Source organism: Loxodonta africana, chromosome 16 (genome assembly GCF_030014295.1).
Source record: "Loxodonta africana isolate mLoxAfr1 chromosome 16, mLoxAfr1.hap2, whole genome shotgun sequence".
In the NCBI taxonomy this organism is placed as follows: Eukaryota; Metazoa; Chordata; class Mammalia; order Proboscidea; family Elephantidae; genus Loxodonta; species Loxodonta africana.
In genome coordinates, this window is record NC_087357.1 from 15,518,416 (window position 1) to 15,546,084 (window position 27,669).

General features: G+C 50.3%; 1 protein-coding gene across 2 annotated transcripts; it reads right to left on the reverse strand.

Moving 5' to 3' along the window:
* Positions 1-1,326: 1,326 nt before the first annotated feature.
* BAG3 (BAG cochaperone 3) lies at positions 1,327-26,658 on the reverse strand. Of its 2 annotated transcripts, none has more exons than XM_064269244.1 (4): positions 26,038-26,658; positions 7,360-7,683; positions 5,209-5,613; positions 1,327-2,699 (listed from the first exon to the last, which is right to left on the reverse strand). In XM_064269244.1, exons 1-4 carry the CDS (start codon positions 26,221-26,223, stop codon positions 1,881-1,883), a joined length of 1,734 nt encoding a protein of 577 aa, XP_064125314.1. In that variant the 5' UTR covers positions 26,224-26,658; the 3' UTR covers positions 1,327-1,880. The 2 variants fall into 2 exon arrangements, with proteins under 2 accessions (XP_064125314.1, XP_064125313.1); XM_064269243.1 differs by having other exon boundaries at positions 1,327-2,702.
* Between the last annotated feature and the right edge of the window lie 1,011 nt (positions 26,659-27,669).

Below are 27,669 nucleotides of genomic sequence, written 5' to 3' on the forward strand. Positions count from 1 at the left end.
GGTATTGGTATGATTATACAAGCCAAAAGCCCCAGCTACTTGGCGGATACTCATTAGACATGTTTCCTGATTCCTATGGGGGTCAAGGCAGTTGTGTTAGCAAGAACTTGCAGCCAGCTCTGAGCCCGACCTCTTGCCTTCATGCAAGGCCCAGGGACCACCAACACAGATAGGCCCAGTAATTCCTGCCTTACATTCATATCTCACATAACTGGGAAGACTGAAAACAGTAACTACATGAAAGAGCTACTTACTGATGATGTTGAGTGATAAAAAAAAATAACATCAACTTATTCTGTTAACAGCTGAAGGTGCCTTAATGTTGTTTTCAGGCCATCAAGAATAGATGCCCAAGTCCCAGAGAGAAATGGTCGTATTGTTTAACTATGGTTTATTTAAAAAATAGTTTGGTAGCTTTTTCCTATTTACATGTTTGAGTTTCTAGAATCAGTGGCATGTCTTTACAGTCTGCTTGTACTTCCCAAATGAGTTCACCCAGGAATGATGCTGGCGCACTCCCATCCGAATGATGTCAACGTTTCTCAGCAAGCTAAGAGTGGCAAGTACACCAGTGTGTATTTTTGTGCAGCATCGTCAGGCACCAATATTAAACTCAATACAGTCATGAGAATTCAGCTCGGTACTCTTAAGTTTGGATGCTCGCTGCGAGTTCTAAGGTCTCAGGCCCATCTTTTGCTTCCTTTCATTTTCAGATTTGTCAAGTGGTTAAAGAAAATCTAGTACCTCTCCAAATTCTGTGGCTGTGGTCCTTCTGAAGCTTTTAAAAAGCACTGGCCCAGGAAGAAGGATCTTCTTCCACCCAGTGGCTTCTGTGTGCAGCTGGTCCCTAACCCAAGTGGCTTCTAGGAACTCGATCTGAGAAGATAAACCTGGTGCTGGTCTGGTTTGGTGACTCAGGTGTCAAATAGATGGCCCAACACTCCCTCAGAGCCCTGGGCCATTCTGGGAACTCACTTCCCTGAGCACTTTTGAACCATCTTAGACCCTGGGTGCAGCCTAAGGGTGGCCCAAGGTCAGGCAGGCAGAGATGCTGCCCAAGTGGCTCATTGGCCATTGGGTGGGGCAGTCTGAAGGGGTGCACACAGTTCTCTCACCTGAGTTCACAGGCCCAGGTTCCAAGTGGAACCGGAGACAGAAAAAATGATCAGGTCTCATTCCCTCTCTCGTAAGCAGGGCCAGTAGAGACTTTCTGAATCCCAAAGCAGGCTTGTCAATGTGCCTGCCATTTACTCTGACTGAAGCTAGTAACAATCTAGAAGCTGCCACTCTTTCCAAAGTTTTAGAAACCACCAAGAACACCTTAAGTTACGTTAATACTTTATTTTCTTTTTTTGAATGTAGAATTAAAGTCATCCAACATACAGATATTCCTACGGCACCTTACACATTCTCTTCTAGCTGAAGTCAGGTATTTGAACTATGAGATGAAGAAAATCATCCCATTCAAATGGCAACATTTCTGAAGAATGGACTTGGCACTTACGTGACGGGAAAATTGACTCCCGTCCACTCTCAAAAACACTCCTTCAGTCCAGAGCCACAGGAAGACGGCTCACAGCTATGGCTAACATGTGGTGCTCAGGTACAGAGAGAGCCCCCAAACAACAAGCAGTGGGGTTAAGCTTTGAAACAACAAGCAACTTCCTTTGTACAGAATAAGGATAGAGAAGCAAAGCATTATTTCCCTTTTAGCCCTTTTATTAGTGTGTTTTGCCTCCACCCAAGTTGATACTGCGTACCAAGCGGCTACGAAGAATAAAAACCAACTGATCTCAAGTCCCTGAAATGCATGCAACTTAAACTTCCCTAAGCACACCATCAATTCCAAGTCTTTGGGCCTGATGTTTATCTAGCTGGGACTATGGTGCTGCTGGGTTACCAGCTGTGTCTGTCGTGCTGGCGGGGCTGGGAGCTGCTGCTTCTTTGGCTTCTGGCTGCTGTGTTTCAGTTTTGGGGTCGTCTTCATTTCCGCCACTTTTCTTACTCTTGTCTGTGGCCATGGTACCCATTTCCATGATTTCCTGCAGCGGCCGATCACTTTCAAGGGAGCTGGGCTGGAGTTCATAAACCTGCACTTGACCTGGGACGTCTATGGCTTTCTGTTCAAGTTTTTCCAAGATGGTCTGAACCTTCCTGACACCGTCTCTCCTGGCCTGGCGCACATCGGCTCGTCCTTCGGGGTCCACAGAATCCAGAGCCAACAGCTCTTTGGTCAAATACTCTTCTATCATCAGGTACTTTTTGTCAGTCTTCTTGCCTTCGAAGTTGTCCACAGCTTGCTCCAGCCCCTGCACCTTCTCCAGGATGGCTTCTACTTTCAGCACACCTGGATGCTTCGGGGGGGGCTCGGCATCTCCTGCTTTTGGGGGTGCAGCTTCTGTGGGGGCAGGACTGGGGGCTGCCCTTTCTTCTACAGCCACATTCTTAGGGGCTAAGGGGACAGCAGAAGGGCTGGGGCTGGGAGGACAAGGAACTGGAGCAGTAGGAGAGGGAACCTTGACTTCCACCTTCTCGGCGGGTGGTGGGGGCTTCTGGGAAACAGGCTTAGAATCCACCTCCTTCCGGATCACTTGAATCGGGATGTGTCCGGGACAGAGATCTGGTCCAGCAGGGCTTGGCTTACTTTCCGGTTTGTTTTCTGGTAGGGGAATAGGCGAAGGTTCTCGATGGGTCATTGGCTGCTGAGAAGGACAAAGGACACAGAGATACGTTTAATAACTAGAAGTCAGAGGCAGCTGTTTGCAGCTAGTACCAGTGAGAAACAAAAGTGAGGAAAAAAAATTTTTTTTAAGTTAAACAGTATAAAAGATTTTCTAAGTCAGATAACAGTTTCATAGAATAGACATACGACATTAATCATGTATGTGTCCAAACCACTGTTATGCCTCCATTTACGACCCTGGTCTATCCGTCTGTTATCTCTCATGGAATTTCTCTGTAGAAAGTATTCTTAGAGCAATGAAAAGAAAACCAAAATAATTTTCAAAAATGAAAATTCCAAGTCCTCATGACAACGCTGAGATACTTTAGTCTCCACAGCTCCAGGCAAAGTACCGGGGTGTCCTACTCTCAGGTGGCGCAGCTGTGGGGCACCTGCCAGCGTTCTCCTTCTTCATGCACGGAGACCAGCTCTGTGCAGCGTATATACCTTACGTCCTGTTTCATCAAAGGCATTATTTTTCTAAACCTGTAATTTTTTTTTTTTTTAATGAAGTCCCCAGATGGCACAAACTTTGGTTAAGTGCTCAACTACTAGCCTAAAGGTTGGTGGTTCAAATCTACCCAGAGGCGCCTCAGAAGGCAGGCCTGGTAATCTGTTTCCAAGCCTCCAAAACTATAAAGCACAGTTCTAACCGGCACACGTGGAGCCATCATGAGTCGGAATTGACTCGATGGTCAGCAGCTACAGCGTGGTTTTTTTTAAAACCCATGACAGCCTCGTGGTTTCTGCCCAGACTGATGTATTTTCCAAGAATGAGCAAGTTGCCCAAAATAGTTAACCCTCTAAGAACTCTGCTTCAGCACATCTGTGCCGGAGCTTATGTTCAGCTATGATGTAGCATCTTTGTGCTGACTTCCTGGCGCAGGCCGAGGTTCCTTACTGGGACTGTAAGCTGGGGCCATGTATTCTTAAATGAGCTGTGCTTAAAACAGAGCTATCTTGGCTCTTCTAACATATATGCATATATCTAAAAAGCCTTCAGAAATCTCAGACACCCTAATTTCATCAGCTGGGATCTAAAAAGCCTTCAGAAATCTCAGACACCCTAATTTCATCAGCTGGGAAGTAAGAGTTAGACTATATCGCTTCTAAAATACTCCCCATTTAAAATGCTAAATTCTTCTATCATGTTTAGTTAGGTCAAGTCCTTGCAAGCCTCCAAAAAGGGATCTTTGAATAGGCTATGAAGGGAGGGCACCATGGACCACGTAAAGGGGGTAAAAGAGGAAGTACTGTTTCACCAGTTATGTGGGGAAATTTCTGTGGCTCTATAAACGGGGGCGTCTTTCCTAGGATTACTGAGCCTGCGTATGGATCCAGTGTGACACTTGGCTAACTTAACACTGGCCACCTGCACCAGATTTTAGCCCAGATGTCCTCAACATTGGCCCTTACCACTCATAAACCAATCACACATCCCTCTTTGGGTTTTAAAAACAATGGCTGCAGAAGAAGAACTGACTTTAGAGATCCTTAGGAGAGAATATTCTATGGCCTGTACTCTTAAAAAATGTCAAGGTCACGGAGGCAAAGAAAGGCCAAGGAACTGTTCCAGACTGAAGGAGACTAAAGTGAAATGACAACCACACGTGGTGCTTGCGAGCCTGGATTAGATCCTGGAGCTGGGTCAGGGGACTGCTGTGAAGGAGATGTGAGTACGCACTGTGTGTTTAGTAGTATCGTAATAATGGTACATTTCCTGAATCTGATCATTCTACTGTGGTTATGAACGACAATGTTTTTTCTTAGGAAATACTTGCTGAAGTGTTTAGGGTCAAGGGGCATGGTATCTGTACCTAACTCTCAAACCGTGTACAAACCAAAGCAAAACCAAACCCTCTGTAGTCAAGTTGATTCCGACTCATAGCGACCCTACGGGACAGAATAGAACTGCCCCATAGAGTTTCCAAGGAGCGCCTGGTGGATTCAAACGGCAGACCTTTTGGTCAGCAGATGCAGCTCTTAACCACTACGCCACTAGGGTTTCCCCAGACTCTGTCTCTGTGTCTCTGTCTGTGTGTGTGTGTGTGTAGAGACATAGCAATACAGAAAAATCTTAACCAACAGTCAACGTGGCTAAAGGGTATATGGGACTTCTTTGCATGATTCTTGCAACTCCTGTTTCCGGGGTTTTGGAGGGCCCTGAAAGGAAGGCAGGGTGGGCAATAAACAACCCTGGGTCCCAGGTATGTGAGTGACGGCATGAGGCCTGCCAGCTGTTTCCTACTGAGGTGGCTGGAGGCCTGGCCCTGAGGCATCCACAGTGAGAAAAGATCAGCCAACCAAAAGCTGTAGAAAGTGCTGAGGGTTCACAGCCCTTGTCCTGTGTTTCTGAAGATGACCAGCAGTTTCTGGAATCTCACCTCCTCCAGTTCTGATGGAAGACCTAGGGCACCTGCTGAGAGTTCTCAGCCCCTGGACAGATGGCTGTCTTAGCAAGCCTGCTGACAACTAGCTTCCCATACCTGGGGCCTGTCGACAACAGGGTGCACCCGGATGGGTGACGGGGAGTGCACTGGCGTGTTGCTTCTGGCTGGTGAACCCTCACGGCTTGACGCACCCCGGGCGGGTGATCTGAACGGGGACACCGCCCGCAGGGGCCTGGGCTCCCAGTCGTCCCCCTGGATCTTGTGATACACAGGCTGGTGGGTCTGGTATTCACCCTGTTGAGCTGGGTAGTGGGTCTTCTGGGCTTGGTGGAGGGAGGGCTGGGCTGGAGGCCGGGCAACATTCTGCTCATGGATCACCGGGATGGGGATGTAGCCCCGGGGCAGCTGGTGACTACCTAGGCTGCTCCTACCGGAGGAGGAGGGCAGGCTGGCTGAGGAGGATGAGGACGAGCAGTCTGAGGCAGCTGGAGACTGGGATCGCTGAAAGATAGAAAGGGAGAGGGCATGGTCCCATGAACAGTGTCCTGCCACATGCCCCGATCGCAGATGGGGGCCTTCCATATACATCTGCTCATGGTAAGAGGGCATGGCCCCATGAACAGTGGCCCTGCCATGTGCCCCGACCACAGGCAGGGGCTTTCCATATGTATCCACTTGTGATAAGAGGGTGTGGCCCCATAAGCAGTGGCCCTGTCATGTACCCCGGCCACAGACGGGGGCCTTCCACATGTATCTGCTCATGGTAAGACGGTTTGGCCCCACAAGCAGTGCCCCTGCCATGTGCTCTTACCACAGATGGGGGCCTTCCATAATTGTCCCCTCATGGTAACACATTTCGAAAGCCCTCTCAGTTGTACACACGTCAGTTTTTAGAATGTTAAGGCTGGAAGTTCTGGAGTCAAGAGGCCTGGATTCAAGTTCTTAACAGCTTTGTGCGCATCAGCTTTCTCATCATGAAAATGGAGAAAAGAGTCCCTCCCTCTCCCCCAGGGCTGTTCTGCAGATTAACTATCTGTGCACATGCCTGAGCGCAGGTCCTGACACACAGGGACTGTGTGCTCACTACATGGCATTTCATGGCCTCTCTCCTGACCCTTCTCTACTAGCCTACAGAGAACTCCGCTGAGCCCCTGGAAGCTGTGTCACCTGTGTAGTCCGGGGGAGGCCCTTCCCCTTCTGGACCACTTTCTCTCCCCTAGTAGCCGAGGAGGGGTTTCCCCAGCTGGCTTCAAAGGGCTCTGCTAGCTTAAATATGTTCCAATTTCTCTGATATGTCACTGACCAATGTGTCACTTCTGATTTTTACAATAAAAACATTACAGATATAGATACTGCTTCTCCAGGAAAGGAGCCCCCAGGTGGCACACATGCACTCAACTGCTAACTGAAAGGTTGGAGGTTCAAGTTCACCTAGAGGTGCCTCGGAAGAAAGGCCTGGTGATCTACTTCTGAAAAATCAGGCACTGAAAACCCTGTGAAGCACAGTTCCACTCTGACACACGTGGGGTCACTGTGAGTCGGAGTCAACTCCATGGCAAGTGGTGGTCACTAGTTCTCCAAGAAGGGAAGGCAGCTCCCACTCCCGGTATCCTGCGTTACTGTAATTTCTCATACCCAAGCAGGCACTGAAGCTAAACAGACACATTCATGCACTACACTCATTAAACCGCCCAGAGGCGTTTGGCTTCGGGCTTCAAACACCATCTTAGGGCAGCTGCCTTCCTGATTTTGGGTTTCCTTTTAAGCTGTGGGTCACTGTGTGGAACTTGAGGGCAAGTGTGGTGTCTTATTTTTATATCAATGTAGTTCCAAGCAGTTAATATCCATCCACGTGCACTGAGGTGAGCGAAATAATAATGCATAGCTGTCTTCATTTTTCTGAAGTAGAAAGCCGGGTGTGAATAAGGAACAGCGAGAAGGAGCCAGAGGCCAGGCTTTTGGTCCTGCCACTCCATCTATTTGCACTTGGACCAAGAAACTTACCCTCTGAGCCCTGATGCCTTAACTACGAGAAGGCCATGTGACCCCCACCCTGCCCACCTGAAAAGCGCACCTGTAAAACATGAGGGGACAATCTGGGGCTGTTGAGTGTCTGATGTTGCAGATCCGGCCCAGTCCCCCTACGTTTCACAGGTGCCTGGCCAGGGTACTGCACCAGAACCAGGGCCCGGTCTGAGACACCGGCAGCTCGCGCTCCCAGGCTGCCCTGCAGAGGCCTCTCCTTACCTCAGGTCTGTGAGCAGCTAGGGGCTGGGCTGCCGCAGCTGCTGCTGCCTGTCCGGACTGTTTATCTGGCTGGGTGGCTTCCACCACGCCCCGCAGAGGGGACTGGGACCTCTGAGGAGCCGCCGCTGCTGCCGCCTCGGTTCGGAATCTCGGTGGCCCAGGCTGAAGATAGGCATGGAAAGGGTGCCGGCTCTCTGCGCCTTCGTGGAGGACAGGAATAGGAATGTAGCCGGGTCGGAGCTGGGGGTACACAGGGTGGCCTTCCCTAACAGGCAGCAGCCTGGAGCCCTCTCGAGAAGGGCCATTTGCCGAGGATGGAGCTTCCTGAAGTAAAAAGAGGAGAAGCACAGACTGGTCAGGAACTGGGAAGGAAACTCCCCTGAAGAGGAAGCAGAGCCTGGTGCTGAGCGCCCTGACCTTCCACAGAGCGATCTGGTCCCCAGGGGTCAGCCAGGACACCTGCACCCATGGAGCGTGGCTGCTCCACAGCCCCTAACGCTCCCTCCCCTACAGAGGCTGCTTCGGAGACAGCAGTTTAAGAACCAGGGGCATTTAGAGAAAGCAGACTGAGCCAAACTGTCTGCTGAGCCCAAGAGCAGTCCTAATTTCCCAAACTCGTAAGACAGGTTTTTTTTCTGGGTGACCATCGGACAGCACACCACCACCACCACACGTTACTGCAAGCTTCTTGGCTTCAAAATAAGGTCCGCGAGCTTCCTAACCTGAGTGTGTGCGCTGGACTCAAACACAAGACCCAGTTTGGAAATCCCGGCAGAGAATGGGTGGGGTGGGGGCAGGCTACCCCCTAAGGAGTACTTCCAGAACAAGCTGCAAGAAAGTGAGACCCAGGGTGCAGGAGCTGTACAGCGTGGGGACGGGGGACAGGTTAGCTGTCAGTTCGAGATGCCAACAAAGCCTGGTGGGGGAAGCCTGGTTGGGGACCTTCTCGTGTGCTCTCGGGAAGTTCTCCTCTCAGTGCCCCAGCTATTTTGGGACCCTCGAGAAGGCCAAGCTCCAGATGCGCCACAAGAAAAGATCTTATTTTAGACAACATGGCTGGCCAGTCACTCACCAGGCAATGTCATTTGTCACCAAGCAGAAGCAGGGCAACTGAGATCCCCAAGGCCACGGGTCCCAACTATCTCTGAGCAGTAAAGGTCTCTTTACAGAGGAGGGAGTCCCTGGGTAGTGCAACAGTTAATGTGCTCGACCGCTAACTGAAAGGTTAGAGGCTCAAGTTCACTCAGAGGTGCCTCAGAAGAAAGACCTGGCAATCTAATTCTGAAAAACCAGCCGCTAAAAACCCTATGGAGCACAGTTCTACTCTGACACACACAGGGTCACCATGAGTCAGAGTCGACTTGACAGCATGTGGTCTGGTTAGGGAGGGGAGCTGGTGAGTCGTGTCACTTACGCATGTCCAAGTAGGTCAGCTACTAAGGAGAGCGATCCTTCCTTAAGGAGGCATTACTCTGAACTGCAAACAAGCTCGCAGGGTATAATTTCTACTGCTGCAAAACCCGTTGAAAGTAAGGAAAGACACTGAGGACTGACTTGCATTTTGACTGATGAATCGTTTTATGTTCACAATGTGTTCCTACATCTGTGTGCAGGCATGAGCACCAGGTGGCTGCCCTGGGATTCAGCCCTTTCGGGCCCATCAACTGCTTCTCTCCTGTTGAGACCCTACTCATGGAGCAGCTCTCCAGCACACAGGAAAGGCAAGGGTGTCACCGTGTCCTTGGGGACATGAGCAGACAGGCCCTCTCAGATTAGAATCCCCACGTGCTCAGGATAGTGGCATTATTTTAGCCTGCTTGACTCTCAGGTCACCCAAGAGCAGAGAGTGGGTCCAGGCCTCACAACTCAGGACCCGATTCCTGCCGTGAGACAGGCACCACAAGGGAGCCAGCAAGAGGCAGAAGAAAGGCTCTGCTCCAGTGTGGAGCTATGACATGTGTTCCGGGCATTTAATCCATTCACGGGGCCCCTTCCTTCCAGTCTGAATCAGGGGCCTACACAAGTCCTGGGACGTCACCTTTCTGGCCGTACAGGGCTTATCGCTTCTTCCCAGCCACGTCCAAAAGCCTCACACCATCTGAACACTCCAGGGAGCCCAGCAGTTAGCATGCCCTCATCCACGCCTGCCTCCTAGGGGAATGTTCTGCCATAGCACTGCAGGGTACTATGGGGCTACCCAATGGAACCCTGGTGGCCCAGTGGTTAAGTGCTAACCAAAAAAGGTCCGCTGTTCGAATCCACCAGCCACTCCTTGGAAACCCTATGGGGCAGTTCTATCCTGTCCTAAGAGAGTCACTGTGAGTCAGAACTGACTCAATGGCACCTAACAACAAGTGACAGTTCTGTGATCTTGGAAAATTCCCTGAGCCTTAACTTTCCTATCTAATAAACAGAGCAGCAACACCCACCCTGCAGGACTTTTGTGAGGTGTTACAAAAGCTCCTAGAAAAGGACACCTGGCGGGCCCTCGGACATGCTAGCTCCTTCCCTAAACAGACAGGAGATTGTGCTATTTGGGCCCAGAGTGTCAAAGAAATAAAAACTGATGGGCAAAACTAACTGAAGGTGACAGTAGTCATAATGATGGCTGCCCCTGGAGGAAATGGTGATGACTGGGAAGGGTCTTGAAGAACCTTCTGAGGTGATGGAAATGTTCTCTTTTTCTGGATGCTGGTGACAAGGGTGTATACCTTGCTTACTTTGGACACATCATTAGGAAAGCCAACCATTAGAAAAGGATGTCATGTTTGATAAAGTGGAAGCTAAGGAAAATGAGGGAAACCCTCAATGAGACAGTTTGACACCATGGCCGCAATAACAGACTCAAACACACCAGCCATCATGAAGATGGCGCAGGACCAGGTAATGATCCCTTTTGTTATACGTGAGGTTGCCATGAGTCGACACTGACTTGGCAGCAACTAACAACTACTACCACCTATGTATAAATCTATCAAACTATGTACTTCCCTGGAGCCCCCATACTTCCTGTTTCCTGCTATACCGCACCCCTACTATCCAAATTTAATAGGTTAGGACTGACAATGCCACTATACTCTTGCTGCCAGAGGCTGGCTGTGCCTTCACTCTAACCCTCCCCCAGGGTCTGGAATTCTGAGACAGGGCTGGCTGAGGCTTGGCTCTTCCTGGGGGAAGCCCCCTGAATCCAGAAGTCACTAGAACCAGCCTGTCGAGAGTTGTGCACCTCACTGAATGTATCTGTACCCAAATTATGAGTAAGGGAGGGAGGGAGAGAGGACGAAAGGAAGCCAGTCTGCCTGAGGTGAGGTGGCAGGGAGGGAGGCAGAGGGGTATTCACTAACTAGAGAGCTGACAAGAATTATCTTAGGTGAAGGGAAGGACAACACACAATACAGGGGAGGTCAGCACAACTGGACTAAACCAAAAGCTAAGAAGTTTCCTGAACACAACCCAACACTTTGAGGGACAGTGTAGCAGGGGCGAGGGTCTACGGACTATGGTTTCAGGGGACATCTAGGTCAACGGGCATAACAAAAGTTTATTAAGAAAATGTTCTGCATTCCAATTTGGTGAGTGGTGTGGGGTCTTAAAAGTTAGCGAGCGGCCATCTAAGATGCATCAATTGGTCCCAACCCACCTGGAGCAAATGAGAATGAACAGCAAAGATACAAGGAAAATATGAGCCCAAGAGACAGGGCCACATAAACCAGAGACTACATCAGCCTAAGACCATAAGAACTAGATGGTGCCTGGCTACCACCAATGACCACCCTCAAAGGGAATGCAACAGAGAGTCCCTGATAGAGCAGGAGAAAAGTGGGCTTGCAGAATTCAAATTCTACTAAAAAGACCAGGCTTAATGGTCTAACCGAGACTGGAGGAACTCTGGAAGATATGGCCCCCAGACTCTCTGTTAACCCAGAACTAAAACCATTCCTGAGGCCAACTCTTCAAAGATTAGATTGGACTATGAGACATAAAGTGATACTCGTGAAAAGTGTGCTTCTTAGTTCAAGTAGATACATGAGACTAAATGGGCAGCTCCTGTCCGAAAGTGAGAAGAGAAGGCAGAAAGGGACAGGAACTGGCTGAATGGACATGGAAAATCCAGGGTGGGAAGGAGGAGTGTGCTGTCACATTATAGGGAGAGCAATTAGGGTCACATAACAATGTGTGTATAAATGTTTGTATGAGAAACCAATCTGAGCTGTAAACTTTCACTTAAAGCACAATAAAAAATAAGGGAAGAAGTCAGGGATGAGAGTAGGGGCGTCAGGGTAAAGCAGCAGCGGAGGAGATGGAAAGAAGGGAAGGCCCAGGAAGATGGGGTGAGGGGGATGGAAAGGCTTTTATGGCTGGCAGGACATGGAAAAGAGTGAGAGGAGGAGGCCTCCAGGAAGACTCAGGCTTGAGCTGGGGGTTGACTGACCCACGATGCTGCCCGCTGGCACAAGGTGGGAAGGCAGGAGTGTTGAAGGCAGCCTTGGGACTGCTTTTCGTACAGTCCTAATGTCTAGACTCCTGGTTCCCTGTGAATTAACAACCCACTTGTGCCATTTAAGAAAACATTGCATGTCTCTTCACGAACTTCACATCTGAAAGACGCACCAGACCCTCTTCCACTCAGGAGGGGCTTTGCTTTGAAGAATACAGCTTTAGGTGAATAAAAAGCCACACCAGCTTCACAGAATTGGTAATTAAATGTTTCTACATAAATGAATAAGTAGCCCTGGTGGCACAGTGGTTAAGGCACTTGGCTGCTAATGGAAAGATTGGTGGTTTGAACCTACCAGCTGTTCCGTGGGAGAAAGATGTGGCAGTCTGCTTCCGTAAAGATTACAGCCTTGGAAACCCTATGGGGCAGTTCTACTCTGTCCTGTGGGGTTGCTATGAGTCAGGATTGACTCAATGGCAAGGTTTTAGCACCAAAAAGGAAACTCTCAGGCACAATAAGGTCTGTATTTGGAATTCTGATGCCACTTCCTAATATTTCTACCCTGCTCTCATTAGAGTCCTGCCAACAGCAAATGCGGTCATTGATGCTTCCATTTTAACTAACTCATTACTTTCTAAAAAATACCGTCGAAAGAGTTATAGTGCCCTTCCTATCTCCTATGGTGTTTTCATCACGTTCTGGCAGAAAAAAAAGGTAGCAAGTTTTTAAATAGAAAAAAAAGTTTAAAATCCATGCTTCCCCCAGGATGTGACTAAAACATGTCTCTTCAGTCCCACAAAAAGTGTCCTCAAGCTCAAGCACAAGCCTGGAAAGAGCCTACTGGGGACAGCAGGCATCTCTCAGGTGAGACTCACTAGCTGCCCAGTCCTGACTTCATTGCAGACCTGGGACCAATGTCTGAGTCTGCCTCATCAGAGTCTGTCTTCTCAGGGGGCCTCCATGCGATCCTGTGACAGGGACAGGGTGCAGTCACAGTGATAGAACGCATGGATGTCAGTCCTCACCTCCTCATCACAGCCTGCCTGGGCCATAACAGGGATTATTGTCCCATGCAGCTCAGCTCAGTGTCCTCTCTTTGGGTAACGGTATCAGGAACACATATATACAAAGTACAATCAGGAAATCAAAGCCCAGGGGCCAGACGCCTGATTCTCACTGCTTATCTGACTGTAGTAATTTACAAAACGACTTGGTGAGTTCTTCCCATTTGCTTGTGCACTGCATTAAAATCCTCAGAAGCATGTTTCAGGGCACCAAACGATCCACAAGATGGCCAGTATAAAAAGCAGGTAAAAACTACCCCAGAGGAGCCAAAATCTACCCTCTTAAGTACAAGATGGAGTCCTGGTGGAGCAGTAGTTAAGAGCTTGGCTGCTAACCAAAAGGTTCAAATCCACCAGATACTCCTTGGAAATTATTAGAGAAAGCCCAGAAGCAGGCTCTGTGAGAGCAGTTGGGCTTATCTGTCTGACAGTATGTCTGAACTTTATACTGGTCTTAATACCAACAATGTGGGCGCTAAGGGGACAGCTAGGAGACATGGGGAAACACTGTGAGTCCGAATCCTGAATCTGCTTCTAACTAGCTATGTGACAGAAACCTTAGTTTCCTCAGCTGTAAAGTGAGGAAGACGCCCTGACATGTTCTGAAAAGCAGTGGTTCTCAAACTCTAAGGGACATCAGAAGCACTCTGGGAAATGAATGTTCGAAAATGCAGACTGTGAGCTCAAGCCCAGGAACGTCTGATTCAGCAGGTGTATGGCGGAGCCCAGCCAAGACTGCACCAAGAAACACTGATCGAAAGTTCCTTCCAGCTCTGACATTCATGGTTCTGATTTCCAAGGTCCCTTCTAGCTCTAAACCCCGTTGCTGCCGAGTCAATTCTGACTCATACCGATCCTATAGGATAAAGGAGAACTGCCCCATAAGATTTCCAAGGCTGTAATATTTACAGTGCTATGGCTGCTAACCAAAGGGTCAGCAGTTCGAATCTGCCAGGCACTCCTTGGAAACTCTATGGGGCAGTTCTCCTCTGTCCTATAGGGTCGCTATGAGTCGGAATCGACTCGATGGCACTGGGGGTCTTGGGTTAATATTTACAGAAGCAGACTGCCACGTCTTTCTCCTGCGGAGCAGCTGGTGAGTTAGAACCACAGTTAGCAGCTGTCTAACCAGTGCTCCACCAGGGCTCCTCTCTAGCTCTAAACATCTACACAAAACTCAAAAACAAGGAAAAATGAATGTCAAGGAAATCTACAAGTGGCCACTCTTAATTGCGCTCAATTAAATTAGAAATCACTGGAACGCCAGGTGCCCCCCGGTTTCACGTTCCAAGTGAAGAGGCAGCTGTTGACTCCGGAAGGGAACCACAGCACTTGGGCACTCACTAGGTTGATGCCAACTGCTGCACTGGGGACGCTGCACTACCTCTGCTGCTTTCAAGGACAGCTATAGGGGAGGGTTTGCCCGGACCCCCCCCACCCACAACTGGTGCCCTGTACACTGAGTGGCCTCTGAACCCTAAAAACGGCTCCTCTGTGAGCCCCCAGAGCTCTGGTCTGAATTAAGGGTGATAACAACAAAGCTACCTCTTCAGGGCTGCCCCGGAGCACTTCCGGCCCAACAGTATGGCAGCCCTGAAGCAGGGCGCAGATTTTATTAACTGGGCTTTTAGGCCAGAAGAGCTGTTTACCGGGTCAAGTGTCGACTTTTAAGCTAACAGCGCTTCAAAACTTCTGAGACAAAGAAAAAAGGTGGAAGGAGATAGGCATCCTGGAACTCCCCATCCAGCCAAGACCTGGGTCAAGCCTAAATGGCCTGGCTCATCTCTATCAGGCAGGGAAAAAAACAAAAGCAAAACTTTCTTCTAAAGCACAGATAGAGAGCTCAACGTCAACATCCTACCAAAACTTTCCGTTTGTTATTACAGGCCACATAAATGAGTGAAATGTCATTGCCAAATTGGTCTATACACGTCCATTTTTGTTCCTCAGCCAAACTATCAAAAATGTGTCTGTTCCCACTATAACGGGATACAGGATTGTGCCTACCGCCCTGGGCTCTGGGCGAGACACAGAACAGGCCCTGGACAAACTCTGAATAATCAGTTAAGTTCCTTCTCCTGCCAGTCCATTTACCGCACAGCTGAGGAATCAGGTTCTGTCCTGAGACTGACTCCCAGTTAACAAAGGAGTCTGTGCTGACCACAGGCTCCATAAGTAGCCACGGTTACTGGAGACTCATCTGATATGCCTGCTATTGGGAGAAGAAAAAAAAAAAAAAAAATAGTGGGGTTATTTTATTCTGGGATTTATGAGATGAGTGTCCCTGAACTTTTTTTTTTAATGGTGAAACTTAATGTTGCCCCTCTGCAAATACACAGGCAGGCTGGGATGAGCCAGCTTAAGCCTGGTCTGCAGGTCAGCCCTCTGGGCTCCAGGCCAGTCCCAGCCCTGCCTCTCATCAGCTGGCCTGGGATGGGACTCCTTGCTACTGTTTCCCCAGCTGTAAAACAGGGATACCCACCCCTCCCAGAGATTTTTGCATGATTTAAGTGAAAATAAGGCAAGACGAAGTCTTTGTAACCTGAGACTGTTACCAGCTCTACACAGTCCAGCTCCTTCATTCCCCAGTCAGCTTTTGATGGATCAAGCTTTTCTTGAGCAAGCTGGTTTGGCCTATGGTTTGCAAAGCCTAATTCCTCCAAGTTCTCACCATGTTGGTGACGAGCCCCCTTGAACTTTAAAAAAAAAAAAAAGCTTTGCCGTCGCATCAATTCCTACTCATAGCAACCCTACAGGACAGAGTAGAACTGCCCCACAGGGTTTCCAAGGAGTGCCTCGTGGATATGAACTGCCAACCTTCTGGTTAGTAGCCGTAGCTGTCAACCGCTACGCCACCAGGGTTTCCCTCTTAGACTTACAAGTTCTCTTATCTGAGAGAATGAAGATCATAGCCTTTAAGAATACTAATTAGTCAGGGTGCCAATTTCTCTGCTAAGAATTGTGTCTGAAGTTTCAGAGTCTGGAAGCAAAAACTGCCAGAAAGACAACTCTAGGGGTCCCAAACTCTAAATCCCCCTCTCCCCGCAACAGGCCCAATCAGTGTGCTCTGCTGAAGGCGCCTGTGGTCAGAGAGCCTCACCTGTGCACAAAACCCAGCTGCAAAGATTGTGCTGAGCGGGTCCTTACACACCCCCCCGGAGACCTAGGGGAGAAAAGCCAAGGCCTGCTGACTGGGCTGAGGGAATCTGCTTGCTGGCTCTCCTCAACACCCTCGGTGCAGCGCGCCTCCCCACCCCCAGGGCACAGTCACAGCTGCCTCACTGAGGCAGGGCAGTCCCCTGGCGGAGGAAGCACTGGGGACTCAGTCAGCTCCCAGCCTCCCCACGGCCCCCACCCCTGGAGTCCTCCTCAAGGAGTCCAAGTAGCAGATGTGGGAACGTCAATGTGACTCAAGGTCACACAGGGAGTTAGTGCAGAGCCAGGGGGTGGAAATCACGGCTTCAGAGAAATAATAACTCCCTACTACTTCCTCTTCAGGGAAAAAGAGTGGGGCTTCCAGCTTGAATGAGTCTACAGCTGCCTATCACAGATGGAAAAGTACCTGCGGCTTCCACATCAGGCAGCTAGCTGTCTGAATTTAGACAAGAGACCATGAAAAGGGCCTCTTCTCACCAGGTACATTTCCATGGGTTTCTCAAGGACTTGTTTCATACTAAAAAGTGAAAACACTGGCCAGTCACATAGCTACTCCATCTACAAGGCAACAACCATGTAAGTGTTTGGTGAGTTCTCAGTGCGGAAGGCATTCCCAGACACGCACGTTGTACAAAATACAATTTTCCAAAACAATCTCCAATTCTTCAGCTGCAGACCTTCTCTGGAAGAGGACGGCAATTCCCCTGGGTAGGGGGAAATCTCCTCCCCACCCTAAGCAGAAGGAGCCCTGGTGGCACAACGGTTAAGCGCTTGGCTGCTAACCGAAAGGTTGGCAGTTCAAATCCACCAGCCGCTCTGCGGGAGAAAAGACCTGGTGGCTTGCTACTGTAAAGAGTACAGCCTAGGAAACCCTGTGGGACAGTTCTACTCTCACATGGGGTAGCTATGAGTCAGAATTGAATCAACGGCACACAACAACAACCCTACGCATCTTCTCCGAGCATTCCTCCCCACCGGAACCATCTTCTCCAAGTGGGTAGTGGCAACAGGAAAACTCCTCCCTCCTCTTCCTTCCATCCACGGTGACATTTAGGACCCTGAGTGCTCGGGCCAGAACAACAGATGACCTGCCCCTCATTACATGGCCTGACTTAGCCTCAGTGCAGACTGGGCACCTAGGTCCTGCCTGGCTGTCTTCGGGTCTCCAGAGACAGCCAAGGGAGAGCCCTCCCCTCAAGGGGTTGAGGGTACATGGGGCACTCCACAGAGCTCCGTGCAGGCAACAGGTCCACCTGGCAAGGGGTTGAGGGTACATGGGGCACTCCACAGAGCTCCGTGCAGGCAACAGGTCCACCTGGCAAGGGGTTGAGGGTACATGGGGCACTCCACAGAGCTCCGTGCAGGCAACAGGTCCACCTGGCAAGGGGTTGAGGGTACATGGGGCACTCCACAGAGCTCCGTGCAGGCAACAGGTCCACCTGGCAAGGGGTTGAGGGTACATGGGCACTCCACAGAGCTCCATGCAGGAAACAGGTCCACTCGGCCTGTCTCTGGTGGGTGCTGGGACAAGTTCATAGGCTGATGGGGCTGTGGGCCGCGGGGCTAGCTGAGGCTCCCAAAGCCCATCTGCTTCCATCTGACCCCTGCCCTGTGTCCCAAGTTACTGCCCGCCCACAGGGGGAGTCCAGGGATCCCAGGGGTAGGGTTCTGAAGGCTGTCCCTGGTTTAGGGGGAGTCAGCTAAACATGGAACAAGGGGGTAAGGGAACACCCACCTGCTGAGAAATAAAACTTCAGGCCTACCTGGGAGTTGAAAGACCCATGCACAGCCAGAACCACCCACTGCATGTGGAGGCCGAACACCTACCCACCAATACCCTCCTCCTTCACAGCGAGGCTGTAACATTTCCACAGATAGCACGTATGTCTGGCCAGGCCCTGGACTATCACTCGCCTTCCATGCACCATCTCCCTTGATCCTCGCAACCCTGTTGACAGGTTCTGCTGCTATGCCCATTTCACAGAAAGGGAAATTGAGGCGCAGGGTTGGTAAGTGATTTATCTAAGATCACTAGAATCCTATGGGGCCCTGGTGGCACAGTGGTTAAGAGCTCAGCTGCTAACCAAGAAGTTGGTAGTTTGAATTCACCTGCTGCTCCTTGGAAACCCTATGGGGCAGTTCTACTCTGACCTATAGGCTCGCTATGAGTCGGAATTGACTCAACGGCAATGAGTTTGGTTTCTTTTTTTTTTTTTAAGGTCAGGTATATGTTATTACTTTGGGTATTCCTGTCACACTTGTACACTGTGGGATACTAACTCTGTGGCTGGTGTCTTAAGCCCTTATCTTCCCCGGGGTAAAACAAAGCAGGAAGTGAAGCATTTCATCTTGCCCGAAAGCGCTGGACTGAGGCTCAGACCTGGAACATTCAGTTCAAATGTGCTCTGTGTCAGAGAGCCACCGCTCAGTGCTGAGTCATCGGCCCAGCCAGGCAGGCGGGCGAGAGTGAGGCACCTGGCTCGATTCTGAGTCACCACAGCCCTGAGACTCCACAGGCACCCAGCATGGGGCTCTGTCGGAACCACGGGCTCAGAGAGAGAAAGCCCCTCTCAACTCAGGCAGGAGAGCCTGTCCTGCTCCACAGCTTCGGGTCTCGAGGCTGATCCAGTAATTCAAAAAGGGAAATGGCTACGTGTGCTTCCCTCTCTTCTGGAGGTTCGAATTTGTAAACCATTCATTCATTCAGTGTCCAAGAAGAATTTTAAAACTGAGAAAAACTATAACGACTTTAGCGAACACTGCAGAAGTGTTTTCAAAATAGGAAATGTTCTTTCTCTAATGAGAAGCCAAGGGCATCCCAGTGGGAAGTCTCACTCAGCTCACCAGGGGCAGAGCTGTGCTGGGGGGCTCCTGGGCTGACCTGTGCACAGGCTTCTGACACAGAGAGCGGGCAATCTGCAATCCTGGGCTGTTCACAAGAAACTTCATGTATGTGGTGTCCGATCTTACTGCCAGCCACAAGAAAAAAAATTACAAAGGGACACCTGCTGCCAAGCCAGCACTGCTCTCTGTGCAGCCACGGGGCAGGGCATCTGCTTGCTGTAGGCTCCAAGCTCCCTGAGGCCTGCCGTAGGATGCTGAATCACTGGTGGAAACGAAAGATAGCTTCTCCAGACTGGCAGGGATGAACTCGGGGAACCAAAACTGAAGTCCTCTGTGGAGAAAAGGCCATTCAGAAGTGACATAAAAAGGAACAGGCCTCTGGGGACATTTAGGAGCCTGGGGTAGGCTACGTACCATTCAACACTTCAGTCCTTAGGAACCCACAGAAGGCGTCCAGTGACAAGCACATCCGTCATGAGCCTGCACTTTAAAATGGGTAGCTTTTCTTTGACCAGCCTATGCACTCCGAGCCCAGGCCCAGGTTTTTCTCTTCTCCACACAGAACCATCCGTTCAATTTCCAATTGAGCTTGCAGGCCAGGTGGTGCAAACGGTTTGCGCTCAGCTACTGACTGAAAGGTTGGCAGTTTGAATCCATCCAGCAGTACCACAGAAGAAAGGCCTGGATCTACTTCTATAAGATCACAGCCACTGAAAACCCTACAGAGCACAGTTCTACCCTGAAACACAGGGGGCCGCCAAGAGTCAGAATCGTCTTGATGGCAACAGGTTTTCTGCTTCTTTGTTTAGGCCTTGTCAGGCACCAAGAGGCAGATTCAGACCCCGTCCTGGAGTTCTCAGCCTCACAGGGGGGTGACCTCAAGACAAAGCAGGGAAGTGTTGACTTCTGGAAGATTCAAATTAATGTGGAGGTCAGAGAAGGGACAGTTCGACCAGAGAGAAGCAGGAAACACTTCGTAGGACAGTTGTCCTCTACATGGCATTTGACATGATGACTTGGGCAGAGCAGGTACTCGATAAATCTCTGATGGACGAATGAGTGAGTAAAGACTGACGCCCATCTCCTAAGTTCAGAACTCCTGAACTCAGGAAACAAGCCAACACTTCTGACCAACTGTATGAAGATGGGCTCCCGTAAGCCTGTTACCCAGGGCTGTGCCCAGGCACCTCTGAGGAAGGAGCAGTTTTGAGAAGCAGCCAGGCCCAACAAAGACCGCCTGTTGCCCCCTCAGGAGCCCGGGTGGGGCTAACTCCCGCCACCACAGCCTTTCTGTTCTACCATAGTGGACAGGCTTTAGGCCTGGCACGTTCCCTCTCCCAGTCTGTTTTCTCCAGCATAAGACACACTGAGTAGTTTCTATCTCAGAAAACTGTTTCGAGGACTTAGGTAAGATTTGTAAAAGCACCCGCCAGTGTCTGGCACATACATATAAACATGCTGACAGACAAAAAATACGAGGTTCCTTCCTTCCTAGAGAAATTCTTTCTGACTATGCTTCTGCAAGCTGCCTGGCTTCCTGAAACACTGCCAAGGCCCTAAAGAGGTCTTAATAGAAATATGTGAAAAATTAATAACACCAGACATCTCACAGAGCATCACCAGTGCCAAATGAGGGACAGAGACTGACTTCCACATCTGCAAGAGAAGGGGATTTTGAGCCCTGCCTCAAAGGCACAGCAAGAGTTTGAGTTCTGAGGCAAAAGAGGGTCACGGGGCTGTAGGCCTGATTCAGGGAGCCAGGGAGGCCTGGGACATAATGCAGTCAGGAATAATAGAGGGAGATTCATCAGTACTAGAGGGGCACTGGATGCTCCCAAGGAGCACAGCCTCCATCTTAATCTCCCAGTATTTCTACTTAAAAAACAATGAACAACCAGTTACCCTTGAATCAACTCCGACTCACAGCGACCCCATGTGTGTCAGAGTAGAACTGTGCTCCACGGGGTTTTCAATGGTTGATTTTTCCAAAAATAGGTTGCCAGGCCTTTCTTCTGAGGTGCCTCTAGGTGGACTCAAACCTCTAGGCTTTCAGTTAGCAGCTGAGCACTTAATCGTTTGCACCACCCAGGAAGCCCGTTTCTACTGAAGGTCTCTTCAATGTTTTTTAAAGAGCAATATTAAAACAGCAGAAATTTGAAGGAAAAAGAGCAGCTTTGCATTACGTATTCTTTCCTATATTTGATGATAAACATCAGAACGTCATTTCTGAATGTCAATAAAAAAAGTCATAAACATGTAGAATATTTTATGTAAGGCTACCATGTGTCATTCCAGAAACAAGGACAGCACTAGTCAAGCCTTATGGGTGGTACAGGGCTTTCTGACTCACAACCAGCCCTGACAGCATCAAGCAGTTAAGCCTTCCCGGCCCTGGCTAACGTCAAACACTGCCAGAGTTCCTGTGTGTCTGCTGACTACTCTTGTAAAGGGCAAATCCCTCTACAAGACAGGGGACAAATGATGTTCTCAGAGGTGCGGTCAGTTCTTGCAGGCACCAAACACAGGCTGTTCTTTAGGGGGACAATGAAGGTCTCAGATGAGCTGGACTCCGGGGGTGTCTGGCCTTCTCTTTACCCGCCCCCCAACAAATCCCTGCTCAGCCATAACTGCGTCTTACTGGAAACAGGAAGATGAGCACAGCCACTCCTTTCCTGATTGTTCTCTGATTCTGCTAAGAGGCACAGGAACACACAATTGATCTGGAAAGGGCAAAACGATCTCATCTTTAAGAAAATTCAAGAGGCTCTCTGAACTCGAAGCAGAACAAGTGGATCTCTCCACTTCAATCAGAACTCAAAACATTTCCAATTTCCTCTGATGGAAGAACGTTTCTACCTCTCACAGAGTCTGACAACAATCTGTCAAATCATTATGGCGAGGTTCCGCCAGGACAGCAGAACCACTGTGACTGTGGTTCCCTTCTGGGCTCTACGAGGGTCTCGGAGCTGGAGGCAGCCCTGAGTTGGAACACTTCCCCATGCCCAGCACTGCCACCTTGCCACTCTGCATGCTGCTGTCCCCTCCCTCCATCCCCACACCACCCCCGTGCTTACATCCCCAGAAGCTGAGAACCAGAAGCCAGGCATGGGGAGGGTTTCACCAGGAGGGAACACAGGGCTCAGATAAAGGCTCTGCAGGTGAGATGTGGACCAGGTACCACTGGGGAAGGATTCCAGGGCCCACGGGCAGCTGTGCACTAGGAGTCGCGCTCCCCCTTACAAAACGAGACCACAAGCCATCAGTGGCTCCCCAATGGCAGGCTGGCTGAATCAGGATTATCAGCTCAAGGGGGCTTTTCTGACTTATAGACTTTCTGGGCCCCACCCTGAGCGATTCAGATTCAACACGCAGGGGCAGGGGGGCTGTCACAGCGGGGAATCTGTGTTCTTAAAAGGCTCCCCTGGAGACTGCCGGGCTGGTGACCTCCAAGATCCGTGGGGCTAGATCAGCCTGGTGACCTCCAAGATCCGTGGGGCTAGATCAGCCTGGGTCCTTGACAGGTTGTGAGGGAAGAGCCTCAGTCTGTGCCATGAGGGAGCAGTGAGGAGCCCTAGCTCCAGAACTGTGCATCTCCTGACTCCAAAGCCAAGGCCAACCTCTCCGCCACACAGGGGTCTGGACTGGTACTGGTACAAACTTGCCAGGAGACTAGTGGGAAGCCCAAGTGCGTAGAAAACTGAAACCCAGGAAAACTGCAGGGAGGAGGTTCAGGAGTTTAGAGTAAAAAAAATCCAAACCCGTTGCTGTCGAGTCGACTCTGACCTATAGCAACCCTATAGGACAGAGTAGAACTGCCCCATAGGGTTTCCAAAGAGGGCCTGGTGGAGTTGAGCTGCCAACCTTTTGGTTACAATGGTAGCTCTTAACCACTGCACCACCACGAGGGTTTCTGGAGCTTAGAATGGAACTGGGTAAATAAGGCCCACAGTCTTTGCCTGCAGCCCTCCTGGTTCTGCAATGAAGGGTAAGACTCTTGCTTTCGCTCACCTCCTCTGTAAAAATGAGGACAAGAGTTGCTCTATCAGTTTCAGGGGAATATAGGAGGGTCAACTGTGAGACGACATAGTATAAAAGGTCGCAAATAAAACACGAAGCTGCAGTCCTTTTCTCCTTCCCACAAAAGCCATCTCTTTACCAACGCGGTTAGACCATAAACATCCTGAAGTAGAGTCCCCCCAGATGCAGTGCTTTGCAAACCGCAGATGCTCAGCACATTTCCTCTTCAAGGTGAGGGTGCTGGGGGTGGGGGCGGACTCTGCTCCCCCCAAATCTGCGCTTTGCTTTATGCCAGAATCCTTTCTCACTGTGCATTAAGAAACCAATTTCTAACATAAAATAATACTGAAAAATTTCCCATTGTATTTCACCTGGAGTAAAGTGAAATTCATGTAAGTGAAACTGAATTTAAAAAAAAAAAAAAAACAGTTGCTGTTGAGTTGATTCCGACTCATGGGGACTCCACGTGGGTCAGCTTAGAACTCTGCTCCCCAGGGTTTTCAGTGGCTGAGTTTTTGGAAGTAGCTCGCCACACCTTTCTTTCAAGGCACTTCTGGGTAGACTCAAAGCGCCGTTCTTTTTGTTAACAGCTGAGTGCTTTAACCATTGCAGGCCTCCGGGACTCCTGAAACTGAGTTAGTCACCCAGATATTCTGGTGTATCAAAAGCACAGGCTTTCTGAAAGCAAGGAAGCCCAAACGGCTCGTGGACTGCACATTCGTTTTGTCCTTAGGGTTGGTGCCATGCTGCTGCCAAATCTCAAGCAGCGCATTTGATAAACGGTGCTTTTCTTGAGTTAATCACATCCAGTCACCACCATCCCGAGCAACCAGGGTACAGAGGTTGGTAATCCTGTACTCGGTGGATGGCACGACACAAAGATAATCAAGTTTTTAACTTTCATGCTTCACAGCTTCATAAAGATTCAAGACACTTCTACCTTCTCTCTCATTGGGGCTGTGAACCATTTTTTTGTTCTTAGAAACTGGAGGCTTTTTGGTATAGTTCTCTCTTTGCTATTAGCACTAGCTGAGTGACCTTGAGAAGCCTACCGTAACTCTCTGGGTTTCTTTACCAGGAAAATAAAGAGGCTGAACTATACGATCTTTAAGGGCCTTTCAACTTTAAAATTCTGTTTCCATTGTCAGACTTCTGACTCAGTAGCTTTTATTTTCTATTTTTTTGGAAATAGTAATTCAACTTGTCCCCCCCTTAAAAAGCTTTGTGAAACCACAGTCATAATCCATCCACCCTAGGGGCAGGTCCATGAAGCAAAGCAAGCAGGCAATCCCAACTAGCCGGGTGAGTTCCATGTTGAAAACAAAGCGCTGGCAATTTGGGTCTTATACTGACTGCACTCACAGTGTGTGTTCCAACTTGATCTTCACTCAGGACAAAGGCTGCGGGCAGAGTCGGCCTCTATAGGAAGTAGGCCTCAAAATAATAGCTTTATACCATACTAAAGGTCTTCTGCAGCCATGCTGACTGCAGTCACAGGAACTGGCTTGACAGCGACATAAATTTCACCCATTAATGGGGCTGAACAGGCACACCAAAAGGTATACACAATTACGTCCACTCCAGCTAATTACAGCCTTGTGGAGTAATTTTCAGAAATAAATATACATCTAATTCCTTGTAAACGTAAATTGCTGAATGTACGTCTCGCTGTTGGGCACAACAGTTTTATCAGTATCTGTGGGCAAAAAAGTGCCCAAAACTGAAGGTGGGACATTCAGGTCTTTCGTCTGAAATACTGATTTATAAAGCATTTTGAACTTTATGTGAGTTTTTAAAATCTTCAAAATAATTTACCAGTTTTTTACTGCACAGACAGTATTAACAATTACCCTTTGTCTAAGTATATTTATTTTTCAAAAACTTATTCTGAAAAATTTCAAATTTATAGAAAATTACAAGAGTGGCACATTTAATTACAATTTTTTTAAATTAACAGACTCATTCCAAATTTATATTTTCAAATTTTCATGCTCTTAAGGGTTGAGAAGTATAAATCCTTGCATGTATGTAAACAAGGAATATTGTGGTATTCACAGAGTATTAAGCCACTGCCCTGGAGTTGATTCTGATTCATAGTGACCCTACAGGACAGAGTAGAACAGCATCATAGGGTTTCCAAGGCTGTAAATATTTACGGAAGCAGACTGCCCCTCTTTCTCCACTGGATCCGCTGCTGGGTTGGAACTGCAGACTTTTCCGTTGGCAGCTGAGCGCTTAAACCACTGCGCCACCAGGGCTCCTTACCAAATTATTACTATTTAGTTATATTTGTGTATTGGAAACAAATCCTAAACATTTTAATAGCATAACAAGTAAGGGAATGTATGCCGTTAAAAAAAAAAAAATCATTGGCTGTCTCTCCAGCGTGAGGCAATGTTTTAAGGCGAGGGACAACTAGGAGCGACATTCTCAGGGCTTTGGGTAGAAACTGCCTTAAGAGTACACTGTTTTTAAGAAGTCAAACTAGAACACATTCTTATTGAAAACAACTCCACACGATAAAACAGTTTCAATTTCAAAAACAGAAAAAAAAAATCTTGTGTATTTACACCAGCCTCCTGAGTCACTCTGTCCCCGAGACGAGAGAGTAAAGTCAGGAGACCCCCTCAGCCAAATTGTGGACCTTAAAGAAGCAAAGTCCTCAAGACCACCGCCCGAGTGTGCGAGCGGCCCCTCGGTCCCACGGCTGAGGATCTGGGGACAGAAGCCGGGCGGGCAGAGGCGCCTGCGGCGCGGGGCCTGACGGACGGGGCCTCGGTGCACCAGGCCCCAGGCCAGCTCCCCCCCCCGCTCCCCGCCTCGCGACTCGACCCAGTGGACGGGCCCGGGCCACCCCCGTCCCCCAAAACTAAATGCGGCGCGGTGGGGACTGTCGCCTCCGGGGCCTCGCCCTCGCCCCGACGCCTGTCAAGGGCGTATCCGGAGGGGTCTCCCTAAGCGCGGCAGGACGAGCTCGAGGGGCCGGGCGACCCCGGGGAGGACAGGGAGGGCTGTCACCCCGAGGGCTGTGCGTCCGCCGAGGTGGCCTCCACCGACCTCCCGGCCTGGGCACAGGCGGAGGCTCAGCCCCGGCGCTGCGGCCCCGACTGTCATCGAGGTGGGGCCGCCGGCCAGGGAGGGGACGCGGGCCCAGCTCACCTTGGGACCCTCGGGGGGCACGCGCGGGTCGTTCCACGTCGTGGTGCGGCTGTTGTGGTCCACGAAGAAGGGCCAGCCGGTCTGCGGGTCGATCTTGATCTCCCAGCCCGGGGGCAGGGGGTCGCGGTCGCCGGCGCCGTTGCCGGACGCCATCTGCACCATGGGCGAGTGGGTGGCTGCGCTCATGCTGGTCGGGGTCGGCCCGGAGGGCGGCCGCCGGGGTGCCAGAGAGCGGGGTCTCGGGGTGCTGGGGTGCCGGGTCACGGGGTGCCGGAGCGCGCGGTGCCGGGTCACGGGGTGCCAGAGAACTGGGTGCCGGGTCGCGGGGTGCGGGCTCGCGCGGTGCCGGGCCTCCAGGCGCCGAAATGCTGGGCCGCCGCCGCGGGGACCTCTCCGCCGCCGGAGCCTGAGTCCTGCGCCGCCGACGTGTCCGGGAGGCCGGCGCCGGGCACCTTTATGAATTAAAGGAGGGGGTGACGTGGCCGGAGAGGGGTGGAAGTGTCTGGAAATAGCCTCCTTGCTGCCAAAGGGGACGGAGAAGATAAAGGGAGGCAGCAACTGGCCGGCTAGAAACTTCTGGTCCCATCCAGAGAAGTTGGCGGCGGCCTGGCTTGGATGCGGAGCTCCGCCCTGAGTCATCGGCTATAATCGTGGCGCGCGGGGCGGGGCCAGGCCGGCCTCCCCTCCCCCACCCCTCCCCGAGAGGGCCGCGGGGCGCACCCAGGCCGTGCGAGCCCCCGGGGCGTTCTCTGGGGTCCCCGGGCCGGTTTCGGGTTTCAGACTCGCTCCTTCCCCTGCGCGTCGCGTGGGTGTCCCCGGACTGGGAGTCCGCGCGCCGTGCGGCTGCTGCCCCTTCTTTTCATAAAAACAAAGTCATCGTTAGCCTTTAAAGTCGTTTTGAGCTGGAGATGTTACGGTCCTTCCGCCCCCCCTCCCCCACCGACACACGGGTATTTGGGAACAGGGGCGTCGCTCAGTTACGTTTTAATCACTTTCTTTCATGGAGCTTGAGGGCTGTTTGGGGAGGGGGTGGTCTGGAACGTTGATTGGACACTGAACAAAGCCGGGCAGAAGATGGAGGCGCAGTGGGAACTCACCTGCCTGCCTTCTGAAACCTAAAGAAGGAAAAAAGATTGCTCCAGCCGATGGTTTTATTCTCCTCGAACGTCATATCTCAAATACAGAAACTTTAATTGCAGTGAATAACTTTAAAGATCACATTCTTTTGGGTTTTGATCGTTATTTATGGTAGAGGTTCTTGCTAGGAGAGTGAAAGGTGAAATCTTAAAGCTTGACCTTCATTTGGAAAGTAGAGACCAAAACGTACAATTAAAATTTTCTGTTTGGTTGATTCAATGGTGGTTGCACTTGTAACTTCAACAGAACGCCCTGGCTCCCCTGGGAGGTCTGCGTCCCACAGAGAGAATGTTAGGGAGGTTCCAATTTAGACCTCTAGGCATGTCGACTCAATGCCTTCCCAGAAAGTTTGAGAAGCTTTCTTGGAATAATGTTAGGCCCAGTTTCCAACTCAAATTCAGAGAATAGGTCTGTAGCCCTCAGAAACACCTCTTGTTTCTTCCTGCCCTCAAATGACCCCTAAGGAGGCCTGCCAATCATTTCCAATGGAATGAT

What these genes read in the sequence shown, in the direction of transcription:
- BAG3 (XM_064269243.1), bottom strand. Translation starts at nt 26,223, where the DNA reads ATGAGCGCAGCCACCCACTCGCCCATGGTGCAGATGGCGTCCGGCAAC. An exon ending in TGCCCCCCGAGGGTCCCAAG is followed by an intron (nt 7,684 to 26,037) that starts GTGAGCTGGGCC and finishes TTTTTACTTCAG; the next exon opens with GAAGCTCCATCCTCGGCAAA. An exon ending in TAGCTGCTCACAGACCTGAG is followed by an intron (nt 5,614 to 7,359) that starts GTAAGGAGAGGC and finishes TCTATCTTTCAG; the next exon opens with CGATCCCAGTCTCCAGCTGC.